General features: G+C 38.0%; 1 protein-coding gene across 1 annotated transcript; it reads right to left on the minus strand.

Moving 5' to 3' along the window:
• On the minus strand, positions 1 to 9479 carry LOC128021581 (serine/threonine-protein kinase pim-1). The gene is made up of 6 exons (XM_052608899.1): positions 9252 to 9479; positions 9057 to 9154; positions 7617 to 7667; positions 7059 to 7416; positions 6841 to 6978; positions 1 to 6723 (listed from the first exon to the last, which is right to left on the minus strand). The coding sequence occupies exons 4-6, from the start codon at positions 7396 to 7398 to the stop codon at positions 6599 to 6601; spliced, it is 603 nt and encodes a 200-aa protein (XP_052464859.1). The 5' UTR covers positions 7399 to 7416; positions 7617 to 7667; positions 9057 to 9154; positions 9252 to 9479; the 3' UTR covers positions 1 to 6598.
• Between the last annotated feature and the right edge of the window lie 6199 nt (positions 9480 to 15678).

Below are 15678 nucleotides of genomic sequence, written 5' to 3' on the forward strand. Positions count from 1 at the left end.
CCAAAAAATCTTGTAAGGCATATTTAAAACATGAATCATTTGATAACATGTTGAAAGACTGTTTAAGCATCACAGTGCAGCTCTCAAAGTGAAGTGAAAATAATTTAAAACATAAAAATGTAGTATGATCATATATTCTTATTTGTATATGAATAAGTACAGGTCATAATTGTAATGATGAGCCAGAGACGTTCGGATCCAAATGCAGCACTTTATTTAAGAATGATCAAACAGGCAGAAATCAGGAATGGCATCAGGTGTGTCAGTGATAACCAGAGTCGAAACCAGAAACAAGCAGAGATCGGGGCATGCAGCAGAGAATCAGAGTCGGAGTACACAGTCCAACGATTAAACACAGGAATGACAAACACAGGGAGAAATGCTCGGAAATGTTAGACAGGCTAAACAAGACTTCGCACTGAGTGAGAGTGATTGTGGTGCTTATATGTGTGTGTAAATGAGGTGCAGGTGTGGCAAGGAAATTGGCTGCTGAATGAGAGGTGCTAGTGTCCAAGTGATGATATGGTGACATCAGGTGGTTGATGGGTGGAATGGTACTGAGTGGAGCCCTCTACTGAAGTTCATGGGCACTCCAGCTAATGATCGTGACAATAAGTAAATTGTTTCATTTGTACACAAATATATGTTACACTGAATGACGATTTGCCAAAAAGAGAGATAACATTGCCAATGTTCCCATAACTGAAATATTTGTAGTATTAATCTGTCATTAAATGAGTTTTAATAATAACCCTGAGTAAAAGACTGCAGAAACAGATGTTGAAATATAATAAGCATTTTCCTGATGCTCCCGTCATGCTTGCTTAGCTTGTCACGTTAACATAAATGTCCTGATCAGGATGAGTATTTGGGTGGAGAACCCCTCAGTGATCTCTCTTGAAGTGAGGAGCTCTCTCTGCCCAGAACAATGCTCAACACCCTTCTCTTTTCTGGCTAAAGGCACGTTCACACCAAGTACGGTAAGGATAACGACAAAAAGGAAAAAACCCTTCTGTAAAGAATAGCAGCACAAATAACTGCACAGAGAAACAACATTGCTGGAATCTCTTTTATTTTGTAGGATACTGATGGATTGTTTTTTCCAGCTGATAAAAGCATTGACAGCTAATTAGAATTGATTCAACTTTAAAGAGCTGGAGCATTTAAAGATCACAGATCTGCAGCACATGCTTGAACAGTGCTGTTGTTCATCAGTGCGGTGGCCAACAGTTACTGTTATAGTTATTTGAGAGTTATTGTTCTTGCTGTGAACAGGCTTTAAGAGTGCCGCCCAAGCTACACTTAGTTTAGTAGCTTTTGGGCTTTTTACACTCTGTTCATGGGTGTCTATAATTAATCAATAATCAAATTAAACAATACCAAAATGCATTCAGATATTAATATTTATTATTTCAACTCTAAACATGCCTCATTTATCTGTAACATCAATAACATACTAGAATTGTTATTTCTCCAGTGATAGTCATTCAGTGTAACAATGGTCTGCATTACACTGAATGATCACACTTCTACATTAGCTGATATTGCAGGCAATCAAATGGCCACCTATTTCTAACAGTGAACTTGACCAGTAAAATCAATCACAACTATTCACAACATCTACTTGTTTTTCAAACATCAAAAGTGTTTTTTGGCATTTCACCGAATGACGTGTGCTTTTGTAACCTATGTTAGCACACCATGAAAAGGTGAAATGCTCAAGTATTTAAGAGCGATAAACTCACTCTTCTGCAGCAGCACACAGTCTTTCAGGTGTCATTTCATAATATCACAGACTGCTGAATGACTATCAGTTTCTCAAATGATTTCAGAATAACTTCTCATTACTGTTGCACTCAATCATCTCAGATACAGTGCATTTTCAGGACAAATACTTTAACAAAACAAGAAGACATAGTCCTTCTATGACACAGCCAATACTTACTTGAAAATGCCAAGACAACACACATGTTTTAACTTGGTATTTTATGTTTATTTAAGATGAACTGGTAAAATCAAAGTCCGCACCATTATGCTGAAGAACTATTTTACACTTTGGAACATTATTTCCTCCATATGTTGACATTTTATTGTCACAAAAGTAATTTGAAATATCAAAGTAGACAATTTACTTGCATTTAAGATGTTTTTAATGCATTTAAAATGACTTTTGTAAATGTACTGTGATGCAGACACCGAAAATGGTGACGTCTAGTCTTTGACCCGTATATATACATATATATACATATATTTAAAATAAAAAATGAATGAATGAGAAACAAATCTTTTATTAAAAATGTTGACATGCTCTATTAGATGATTTGTAGTGACACAGAGAAGCTGAGAGAAGCACCTTTCACAAACAGGACATTTGTGTTGATGCTTGAAATCTTGAAGAAAAGAAAACGGAGAGCTTTAAAAAACACATCCGCGCGTTGAGTTTCTCTCAGGACATTAGTGACAGAAAGACTGCATTTTTCATCATGATTTAACTTGCTGCCTCTGAAACAAGATCTGGTCGAGTTGACAGGATGTGTATAATGTAGATGACATTGATCTGAGGCTGAGCAGTCCAGCAGACGTCTCGCTCTCTGATAAGAACATGTGCAGCTGATACAGAGATGTGCCCAAAGTTCAGCAGGACCTGAATATGGGCTTAGAACTGCTCCTTTGCTCCAGATAAATACATTAAGAGCCACAAATAAAGAGAATTAAAAACATCACAAACACAACTCTGCCTGGCGTCCAGTTACGGGTGGCTTTTCTGTGCATTAGAGAAACGCAGCACACATCTGTGCATTGAGAAACATTTCTAGCCTCGAGACGTGCACACAAATCCACAGACCACAGGAAACTAAAACTGACACGAAGACCAAAACAACTGATCACAGAACATTTTCAGAAACGGACTAAATAAAACGGTTATGAAAATCAACAAAAGCAAAACTGACAATTACCGAGCAACTAAAGGAAATGAAGTACATCTAAATAATAATAAAACAACATAAATTACAGTACTGCGAGTTTGACTAAAATAAATGCTGCGGGACGAGGGTCTGAGGCCCAGGAGTGTGTTTTATGAGCAAGACACGACAATAAGATAAGAGACACATCTAATATTACATTACACTACAATATTGCTGTATTTTTACCAAATTACCTAAATCTTTCAAATATGACCATTCATATTAATGTATATTAATATCAATTTATATGACTACTAAATGGATATAACCCTATATAAATACACATGGATACATTAATGTAAATCAGCTGGACTCATTTTGATTTTTCTTTCACTATCCTCCATCGAATCTGTCTAAACATGCTTCAAGTTTGTGTCACGGAGCTTACATCAAAACGTCTGCGCTCTGAGAGTGTTCGGTTAATTCTGTTCAACTCTATTCTATGCATTTATAGCAAATGTTAAAATAATATTACCAAATGTAAAAACCAGTCTTGGGGGTAACGAGTAACAAAGTAACGGATTACAGTAACTATATTACAGTTTTGGGTAACGGAGTAAAGTAAGGCATTACACTAATAATATTGGTAACTACACACTACACAGTAGATTAATAGGAAGGCGCTTTACTGCGTTACACATGCCGTGTTTGCCTGTGTGTAAAGTTCTGGGCCAGGTTTCCCGATAACCATTGATCTTAGCGCTTAACAGTGTTTTCTACCAGTAATTTTACGATCGTTCGTTATTGTATGACGTCTGTTCCCAGCATTGCACGTAAAGCAATCACATAGCTGTGCTTCAAGTGCTACGTAGGAGTCGCTCTCCGTTTGTCAAGTGCTGAAATCTCATCTTACAGATGGTTTCATGAAGCGCACGCACCTGGCCCTAAATTAACTTCCGCTCTGTGTTGTGTATATCGGTCTGGCTGCAGTGCCTTCTTTGATTAATACAATTAAATTTAACCATTAACCTGTTACCTGTCACCCCGTCCCCTCTGTGGGACACCTACATTTACTTCACTATATTACAATTAAATCTAATCTAATCTTGACAAACTATATATCGTTGGAAAGGTCTAAGTCTCCCAAATATATATTTTACCAATGTTTTTTGTTGAAAATTATGTAGGAAAAGTAATCTATTAATTTATGTCAAGAGTGCACCCTCAAAAATCTACATTATAACAGGAGTTTTGACCTTTGTTTAAAAGAAAAAGGACTTCTTTGTTGCCTTTCTCTCTATCAAAATCTCAGAATTCATCCTTTAAAACCCATTTTAAAACCAGACATTGCATTACCATGTAAATGGTTCATCAATATCATGTTACAAAATATTTTCATTCATGAATTATAAAAACGTAACCTTGGATCGTGCACTACAAAGTCAGTGTTCAAAAATGTGAGTGACAGTTAAGGGGTTTAAAAGGAGTTGAGAAAAAAATAAAACGGGAAAAAAATGGAATACAGAAAAATTTAAACGGAAAACGGAATTTGGAAAAAATTCCCAATAAAATGTTAAAAAGTGAAGTAAAGTAATAAGTAGCGAAGTTACTTTTCAAATGCAGTAACTAGTGAAGTAATCGCATTACAATTTACTGAAGTAACTAGTAACTAATTACATTTTTTGAGTAACTACCCCAACACTGGTAAAAACGCAGAATTATAATAACCTTGAGGTGGACTCCACCCACTGTCATCTCAAGCCAATCAGATAACAGAAACATTGCCTTGGCCAATCGTAGCATGTTCTCGCTACAGCCGTCACATTTTGATTTACAGTCAGGATGGGAACATGTCGATTCAGATTCATTCTCTTCCTTCAAATTGAGCTGAAGTACTGTTTGTGTGGTCAAAACTTCTTTTAAGTGGCGTCTTTATAGGAGTGTGAGATGCATACCGTCTGTGATAACATCCTAATTGTTGTTTTAATGATGTGCGATTTTAGAGAAAACCAAAATAGTTTCAAACAAAGGACAAGCACTGTTTTGTGTCTCTGAGCAACATGACACTGTTTCGTTCCTGAATGAATCACCCGTCAGTTAATTTCTATAACTGCTGTGAACCGACCACCACAGAATATGAAGAATATCCAAAATTTAGGAGTCAGCTGTCCACGGTAGTCCTTAAGATATCAGCACAATAACACACTCAAATCATCGTTATGGATAAAATCCCAGAAAACACTGAGATATCATTTTTTGTCTGTCCTTCTTTATATTTCCGTTGAGAGCAGTGTATCAGGAAGAAGTCAAGAGTGTATTCAGAGATCCTGAGTGATAACAGCCGACACGAGCAGCACAACGCATTATAATCAGTGATACTGTCTACTGCACTGAACAGATCACCCCTTCTACTTCTGAAGGACCCTATCTAGGACAAAACATCATGTATCTTAACAAATACAAGCCCGAGCGACTATCAGTGACCTTACAGTACAAGCCTCATCGCTTGTGGATAACACAAGCCTGTATCATCTTAATAAAAAAAGTGAAGTGACATTCAGCCAAGTATGGTGACCCATACTCAGAATTTGTGCTCTGCATTTAACCCATCCGAAATGCACACACACAGAGCAGTGAACACACACACACACACTGTGAGCACACACCCGGAGCAGTGTTCATCATTTATGCTGCGGCGCCCGGGGAGCAGTTGGGGGTTCGATGCCTTGCTCAAGGGCACCTAAGTCGTGGTATTGAAGGTGGAGAGAGAACTGTACATGCACTCCCCCCACCCACAATTCCTGCCGACCCGGGACTCGAACCCACAACCCTTCGATTGGGAGTCCAACCCTCTAACCATTAGGCCACGACTCCCCACCAAGTATACCGTCTCTACAAAGTGGGAATCATTCTGTTTGAAACATTTGTAATTAGTGGCGTGACACCCTACTTATAGTGCTAACTATAGAGTGTCAGATGCACAGAGTTGCTCGTATCCATCATTAAATCTGCTCGACTGAAGAACTGGGAATGCTGTTGTGGGACAGTAATTTCATCTATCAAATCAATCGAGTTATTTATTCCTGAATTATGTGACGCTTTCTATCCAGTGTTCCCATAAAGAGACGTAAAGCTCGATTAAATTAGAATACTGTGGCTAACCAAATCTAAATGCTAGGTATCTTTTACTGTAGCACTTCTTATGGATCTTATAATTCATATCTGAGCTAGTGTAAATGAGCAAAGCTGTTTCAGTTAGAGACCGCTGACTGTAAAGCAACACCTGATTGGTTGTAGTGAGAACGTGCTATGATTGGCCGGCAGTAGAGTCCACCTGTCTGTGGATTTGTGTGTACATCTTGATGCTAGAAATGTTTCAAAATACACCGATGCATGCTGAGATGCACAGATGCACAAGAAGCGATTGGCAAATGAATGCCTGGCAGAGCTGTGTTGGTGAATCTCTTCACATGAATTGGTGGATCACTGGAATAAAGGAAGCGATGTAAGCCCAGAGCTGCTGAAGAGGCTGAACAGAGCTCTGGATGAAGAGAGAGGAGAAGTGCTGGAGTACTAACATCTCAGCCGAGGCTCAGCTGCAGGGTTAAAGGAGTGAAGCGTGGCTGAGAGCTGCTGCCCAACACTCAAACTATGAGAGCATGAACATAAGCTTGGGTTTGAATCATCTCTTTTCACTTTCCTTCTCCTCCATTCACTGGGGAGCGGTCTCTAAACCAGGCATGATCTAAGATGTTCTCTAAGGTGTCAATCGCTGATGGCCCTCCATGCCCAAGTTTCTCAAGAAGATCTGTGCATTCTGTGAAAGTTTCCAGAAGAGAATGTCATTAGTCAATGTTTCAGCACTGATCTTTTACTGTCCCTTGTGTCTGAGCTTTATATGTTTTTCAAGCAATGTTCTTGTCACTGGTCTCACCTCTGGACAGCTGTGCTTTTTTCCAGCACGGATGTCTTATGGTTGTGATGAGCGCATCCAGCACGAAGTATAGGTTTTCAGCCGCTTGCAATTTAGCAGGCACTCTGAGCCTCGCCTCTAAATAAGCTTCTTCACTTCCTGTAAACAACACATTTCCAGAGTTTAGTAACGCATCATCAGGGATCTGTCATAAATGAGTGTTCAGAAAGACAACTTACGTTTTTTAATGATGTGCTCTGCGTATCTAAAGTCCATTATCTTCAACTGCAGGGTGTCCGTGTTGATGAGAATATTACTCAGATCGGTTTCATGAAAAATACCACGATCCCAGCAGTGACGCAGAGCAACGGCGACTTGCCACATGATGAGTCTCGCCTTTTCTTCACTCAGGTGACCTGGGTTTTTTTTGATGAACTTACGCAAGGTCACAAAGGGATGGGGATTTTCCATTATCAAGACATTCTGCTCCTCCGTGATAAACCAGTCATATAACTGTATGACATGTTGGCAGAACGGAGGCCTTTGCAGCATCAACATCGTAGCTGCCTCTTCACACATAGGTCTGAGAAACTCATCCTGAAGAAAAGAGATTGGCCAAAGCTTAGCTGACTCCTAACCAATCTCACATCTCCTAACTAAGGAGTGAAGGAAATTAAAGATGATGGCCATCAACTATTATTCTAGACTTGGATTGTCTAATTCAGTTACACCTCATAATGTCTACATACAGAACTTAAATAGAGAATTTCATGAAGAATAAAGTCTTGTCAACTTACCGACTCTGATGTTTTTCCGGGCAAGTGCCTCTTCACAAATCTGATGAGCACCTACAAAATGAAGAACATTTTTGCAAACGTAAGTAAACTGATCTCTCTTTGTTTGTGTCCATGATCATCTGCAGTCTCTTTTAAACGTGTTGATCGATACTGTAAACTAGGGATGTTCATTTCTGTTATTTTTCCTAACCGACAACCGACGCTCGTTAACCGATTGCTAACCGTTAACCAACAAGATTATTTTAAATTAGAAGTGAATTAAATTAGAAAGGATACGTGTCTGTGACCCTTAGAAATACTAACATTTGTTTCCCGAGAACTAATTTTACATGCGCAAAAACCAGCAAACAACAGAACCTGAGGATTCACTGGTCTTCATATCACATCACGCACCTGCAGCGCTTCTGCGAGCGGAGAAAAACATGATAAAGCTAGGCTATATATATATAACGAGAAACATATTTATACTTAAATTATAAATTAAGAAAATGAGAGACAAACCAGTAGCCTAGTAAGCAGAGTTTCGGCTCATTTTTGTGCTGCGTGAAAGGAAACAGACGGCAGAAAGCGGTATCCTATTTTTCTTTAGCTTTATTTTACAAAAGCACAATGATTTGTTTTTTTTTTGTGAATGTACACAAATAAAGGCAAACCTTTTACAACTGCGATTATGTTTAGGACTGAAAGGAGTAGTTGCTTCCACTGTTAGAAGGAATAAATTCAAGTGATTGCTCCGCATGTGCGCACAGTTAAACTTTGCTATACCTTGACAATGCAGCCTGTTCATTATCAAAATAAAATACAGTCAGTCAAACATATGAAAAAAAACGTGTTCAAACATATGTATTAAAATCTGTTAAGCTGTTAAGTGTCACCGCTGTGATGTTATGAAAAACATTTAGTTTTGCTTTGAACGCGAGTGAAGTACATAATAAATAATATTTTGCCATTCAAATACATGGCGAATACGGAAACATTTGATTTTGTGTCGAGTGAGAGACCCAACGTTGCTTTCAGTTTCGTTTTAGCCTAAATGAGTTGGTTTTGGCTTGTCGTTTATATAGCTATAGCTTCTTATATTTTTCATTCTTGTTCTTTTCTAAATACTGTTAATTGAAAGGATTTGTTGTGGAGTCAGGGGAACTAAACTAGCCTAGCTAGCTTTGTTTACAGTGTTTATTATAATGTTTGTAAACATTTGCCGTCGGCATGAGGCCTATTTCTGAAATAATAAAATGCGACTTATACGTGACTTATGTTTTTTTTTCCCCTAAAAACAACACATTTTACATTTTTATAATTTAACTGATTGTATAATCGGTCAAAATTCGTACCGTCGGTTAAACCGTTACAATGAACATCTCTACTGTAAACACTCATGTTTCTGTCAGGACTCAAAGTTCACCGAAACAGTTTGATTATGCAGAAAGATTAACATACCCTCTGGCCATCCGATCTTCTAATTCCTTCATAGACACCCGATCCCACTTCTTCTCCCACTTCATAGAGAGAGCGCAAGTACTCTGCTCCATGTTGAGCTTCATAAGGAAAGTGTGACAACATGTTAATGTACAGCATGAGACTGAAAGCAGAAACAGACTGAATGAATCAGAGCAGTAATAACTGGAGACTCACGATCTGTTGTCTGGGACTCGAGCAGATCTGTGTCTGCTGTCGGTTCTGCTCTGGATGTTTGTGGAGGCTCCTGCGATGGCACACGAGGACATGCTCGGGTTTTGAGGGTTTGGACGTGATGTTTTACAGACTTCCACACGCTCCTCAAACAACCACAGCCTTTCCTCCCTTTTGTGTGTTTCTCTGCAAACAGAGAATATTGATTAGAAACAGGGTTATTATTAGCACAGATTACAGCTGAATCATTAACTTGTAAAACTGTCCTAATGCAGAGCTGCTTTATGTTGTTCAAGTGAATAATTAGCAGGTTTGCACTGCAGTTCATGTTTCTGGTGCTGATGCTGTGCTACACAGACGTCACACAGTAATCGTCTCCTAGTATTATTTCTGTGTCCATGTCAGTTTTGATTTGTATTAACATTGACAGTTACCTGTTGGATTATTTTGTTGTTCAGGATATTTCTCAGCTGAAACAACAGTGCTGCTGGACGGATGAGCTCTGCTGCTCTCCATCTGCACTTGTAAGAAGTTCTCAAAGGTGTCTTCGAACACTTCGCTGCTGCTGCTCTCCGTCTCAGAGTTATTTGCACACATGATATTGGCTTTCTGCATCTTTGACTCTATAGTACTGTGTATTTGAATGCTGTGTCTACAGACTGTGAGTTTGTTAACACTTTCTGTCAAGTTCAGTCTCAGGGAACTGCATGAGCTTCAACTGAAAGTGGCTGGACTGAACTCATTTAGTGTTGTTATATGTTCTGTGCCCTCTGTGACGTCACATCACATCTAGAACTGCGTGTCACGTGACCGGTCGAGCGCGCAAGTGACGTCACTTGCAATGACAACAAATAGACCGGAAATAACACTTTCCAGTTGTTCGTTCGCTTTGCCAAAAAGGATGCTGTTAAACGATTTAAAATATTTTAGAACTATATTTTGAGACAGAAACATTTCCTCCCAAAACTATTTTTTTTTTTTGCTGCTTGTTTATCGTAGGATTAAAATATTGTATTTTAGCATTAAAGTAGGCTACGATTATTTACAGTAGCGTAGTGTGGGGTTTCAGTCAGGGCCTTCAGTAAGCAACTGTAAACTACAAACATACACATCTATCTTACACATCTCTGTAACAGCTAACGCAGCCATATGCATCTAATTCACATATAATGCTGCACACACACTCTCAATCACAGCTGATCAACAGTTTCAACAGTAGACTAGATTGTGGTGGGTAAATACAGAGTAAATTTCCCTACATGGATCAGTAAAAGTGATCCACCAATACACGGGTCACTGTGAACATTCACGTCTCTCTAAAATTACAGACAGCAAAGCTGTACAAAAGCCAAGAGGGTCTGGCTGCAGACATATGGGCGAGTGGAGCTCCACTCAAGAGCGGAAATACGTCACCTCCACTAGGGACGCCGCCGCCATGTTGGACCGGGCCACACTTTCCGTAGAATTACGTCGCCTCCACTAATGACGCGGCCGCCATGTTGGTCCGGGTAACACTTTACGTAGAATTACGTCGCCTCCATGGGGGCGAGTGGAGCTCCATTTAAGAGGGAAAATATGTCACTACCACCAAACTTTCGTTTTGTATTACTTGTTATATACACGTATAAAGGGTGCTTTGCCAGTTATGTCACCTCTTTGTACGTAATGTTAATATGTTCTGTACTTTTATCTTTGTTACTTTTACCTAGTAGAAAAAAAAAATATATATATATACTAATCTTTTACGGTTTATGACAAGACAGCATTTTTTTTACCCCCCCCCCCCAGCAATTTGCACTACAGACATCAATTTGTTCATGTTTGTTTTACCAGTGTACAACTGCCAATGTAACATTCCATACATTTTAGAAAGTTAACCTTATGTTTTTAATATTTAGCAGTGACAAATAAATGAAATATTAAATAAATTATTTAAATAATACCTCAACCAGAATTATGTGTGTTGAATTTTTTATTTTAATCAAAATAACAACATATACAAAATAACCACAGTAAAATAATGAAGAATAACTTCCACAATTTAGAAGTTTTAATGGTTTTTGAGTAATAATAATAATTAACACATCTTACACTACATTGAAAACACATGAACTGCAAGTGACCATAATTGTTACTGTAATAACACAATGTGTTCACATGCACGCACACTTTACTCTTAAAGACCTCCATTGTCTGTGAAGCAATCCCAGTTACAGTAGCCAGGGTGGTCATCTGAGGAGTAAAACCCCAAAAGCACTCCCTGTTGCCCATTTTCCTGGTGACCAGCCCCACAGTCTTTGTGAAGCTGGCTGCACTGTAGGCGACTGCACCTAGAGATTATGTACGGCTTTCTGTACTTTAGATAGTGTCTCTTTAAATTTCTTCACTGCACCGGTTCAGTATCAACAAAAAAAAGGGTAATGTTAAGGAAATGGAAGAGAGTGAGATTACTTAGTCTAATTATTATAGCCACAAAACAAGAGGGTCAACCACACTTACTGAAGTCACCATCAAGCCAGCTGAAGTGTGCCTCCTGTTAAATATGCTCCTGACTGACAGTGTTGTTAAATCTCTGGCATGAACAATTACGTCAGATGGGTCAAGTTTAATTACAATATTGACATTTAATTATCATTAATGTTAAAGCAATTTACTTGTTGCTGAAGGTGCCTGGTCCACCACAGTTGTGCTTTGTTGTTCTGATGCATCTGATTGCTGGGCTGGGGACACAAAGAAGACATGAGCACAGCAAAACTGGAACAATACTATGTCTGTGTGCTGACGTTAGGTAAATTCAACACAGAATAGTACTGCATCATTCAACTATGACAGCCCCAAAGCAGACAAGGTGATGGTGCTCAGAAGTTCCACTCTCTATTTGTGGAGGTGTTATGAGGATGGATAACACTTGATATACATTTGATCTGAAACAAAAAAAGTAAAACAATAGAATAACAGAACAACAAAATAGAAAAAATAAATATGTTAATGTCACATGTAAAAAGACCTTGACTTCTAAGGTGGCAACATACATTTAAAATGTAAAGAGTGCTGCATCTTCTATGCCAATCCTATCCCTGGAGGTGAATGAAAAATTAAATATGAAAACAACCACCTCATATGACCTTTTTAAAATTATACAACAAATGCTAAAGGAATACACATACAAAACGATCGTGTCCTTTCATTATCCACTACGTTATTTTACCACAAGCCACCAAAAACTAAGTTACACCTATGCTATCCATCATGTACTGAAGGTAAAAATGTAAAGAGCAAAAAATTAACAAATAAGTTTATCAGAAATGTATTATCCAAACTGTACTTCCCCAGTCAACTGAAAAGAAAGTATGTTCTTCAAGAATTTATTGAAGAAGAGGCAAAGAAAATAAGGAAGCTTTATTTTACTTATCCAGTTCTTCCTAAAGCCAAAGAAGTAACATTTAAAATTCTAAAGGACATTTATCCATCTAATCACTTCCTACAAGAAAGATTTAATTGGGAGAACAATTCATGCGGGTTCTGTGAGAAAGATATTGAAACTGTTGATCATATGTTTTTGAAATGTGAATCTGTACAGACTTTTTGGCTGGAATTTCAAAACTGGCTTCATTTCAAACAGATATCAATACACCCTTTGACTGTGGTCTCAGTTAAGGTTGGAGTATTGTTGAAGGAAAAGATCCTAGACTTTTTGATAAATAACTTAATTGCTTTGTGCAAATACTAGATTCATAGATAAGTAGATAAGTAAGATAAGTACGTTTTTTAAGGTTAAACCTCACTTCAGCGGATAGAAGAATGAACTAAAGATATTTGCAAAGTCTCTTCATTACAGGATTGACAGGAACGCCCAGAAACTCTTGTATGCTTTGAACTTGTTTTTGTTGTTAGAATAAGACCCTAAGACATCTTTCTTTTTCTTTCCGTTATTTATTCTGTTTTATCTTATGGTGTGATTATTGTTATTTGTTATTTTTTCCATCTTTTTTCTTTCTATTTGGCTGTATCGACACTAATAATATGTGTTCAGTTGTTGAAATGTGGGGTAAAGGTTTGTAATTGAACTTGATAACTTAATAAAAAAACACATTGGACAGAAACATTGATCTATAAATTACTATATGTGGTGATATATGATCAGTGGCCAGACATCAACATTGCTCGCGATATAAATCTATAAATCCATAGTGTTTAGTATTCTTATGTTACTAATTTCACGTAAGCCCTGTGCGTTTTTCTTACACTGCGCGTTACAACAGCGTCAGTTCACCATTTTAGCGATGCAGAGATAAAATTACCTGAGTTTAAGTTTGAAGTACTCCCGGCGACGCCATCTTGATGTTTTCAAGTGGAGGTGACGTATTTCCGGTTTGAGAGTGGAGCTCCACTCGCCCATGGTCTGCAGCCAGACCCTTCTCACAAAAGCTGGACATCCACACACCACAGTATTATCAACCATCATACACCCCATAACAATGTGCAGGATTCAATACTCGTCAAATAATAAAGCACTTACCTGTCACTTGTAAATAAAGTCCGTGCCTCTGTCATTCCATGTCCCTTCACTCCTATTAATAAGTAAACATGGCCGAATAACTTGTGCTTGGTGCTAGCCGTTAGCCACTCATAGCTGCAATCTTTCGAATTCAGTTTGAGTAGTTTATCCTTTCTCAGTGATTCCTCTTTTTTCTGCAACAGAGCGCCTTGAAAAGGGCATTTAGTAGATCAACATCTAGATCTGGTGAAGGCGCCGGCGACTGGGCTTTATTTTCTTCTTCTCCTTTCACTTTCATTTTAAAATCTTGGACATTTTCCCAAATAAAACGCTGTTGCCAAATCCGGCTACTTTAACACTGTTGTCGCGGGTTGTTTTTCATGTCCGCTGGTTGAAGCGACCTCAGTGTGGTATTTATCCCCTGGAATATGATTTTTGCTAGCGGAACCCCGCCAAAAACATGTATTTTACTCCTGGAACGCGATTTTTAACGAGGACCCCCCTCGAAACGCGATTGGGCGGGTTTTGTAGAGAAGACCTGGCAACCCTGCCTGCTAGAGCCAGAGGGCGTGCTGTCATTGAACGTCAAAATGTGATTGGCTGACGATTCTGTCACTAATGCTCGTTACAAATCAGATGTGACGTCTTTGAACAAAAGGGTAACACTATCTGACTTTATGAAGGATATTCCAGTTCAACCTCAACGAAACTAATCATAGGCCATTTCGAGGACATTACACAAATGAAAATTATACCTAAATAATAATAATAATAATAACATTTTTCACACAATTTTATTTTTATAGGGCCAGCAGAGAAGGCCCTGACGACCCACCTCTATTTCACATTTATACTGGCAAAGCTAATCATTATCAAATATACAAAATAATTATTGAGTCTAAATAGCTACACAAAATTATCTTCCAAATTATGGATTTAAAAAAAAAAAGAAAAGAAAAAAAAATATTGGGTTTTTACTGTATATTTTTATTTTAAGCCTGTTTCAAGGAGACAGACTATTTACAACTATTTACAATTTTTATTATTGGATAAACTGACAATAGTTTTATAAAATAATACAATATAAAAATAAATACAAGTTTAGAACAGTTCCATAACAAATAAATACAGAAGAAGGAATGCAAAGAAGCACATTATGTTGTAACAGTGTCATGAACTGTACAAGGTTTTAAATGGGTGTAGTTTTCTTCCTCACCACCAGGGGGTCATAGTGTGCTCCATGGGTGCTATAAAAGCTGAGGAAGTAGTAGAGTGAGACAGAGGACAGCATGGTGTGCCTTGTGTTACTTCTCTGTACTGGGAGATCATCCTTATTGAGAAACTTGGTTGTTTGCTGCTCAATTAAGGATTTTGGTTATGGGCTTCCTTTTCCTTATACCTCAACTCATGCTATGGGAATAATGTGGAGGTGCTATCATTGAAGAAGAGACTGATGTACCTGGGCCTATGGGACACTTCATGTTATGTGTCTGGACTTTATCACAACAATCAGTATTCTTTACAATTATAAGGGTTTCTGTGGTTTATTTTACCTTGGGTTAATGTTTGATTTCTACTACTGTTGTTTTATTTCATTTTTGTTTTTTGTTTTTTTTTTGGTCATTGATTGTATTGATTTGATTTGAGAACGGTTACCATTTAATACGGGTTATTTGTGTATGGTAGCAATGGAAATCTTTGTAGTATAGAACTGTATTGACAAGTGTTGGTTTTGGATATGTTATGTTTGAATGAAAACAAGAACTTAATTGGCAAACATGTTTGAGAGAAATCTTTATTGATGTAGCTGAGTGTAATATGAAGAAATATAGTTGATCCCTCCTTCTAAAAATTGTATAGCTGTTTTTTTGTTTGAGAGATAGAGAATCAGTTATAGATGGCGCCCGAACAGGGACAAATCTGTATTCATTC

The sequence above is a fragment of the Carassius gibelio genome, chromosome A10, assembly GCF_023724105.1.
Source record: "Carassius gibelio isolate Cgi1373 ecotype wild population from Czech Republic chromosome A10, carGib1.2-hapl.c, whole genome shotgun sequence".
NCBI lineage: Eukaryota > Metazoa > Chordata > Actinopteri > Cypriniformes > Cyprinidae > Carassius > Carassius gibelio.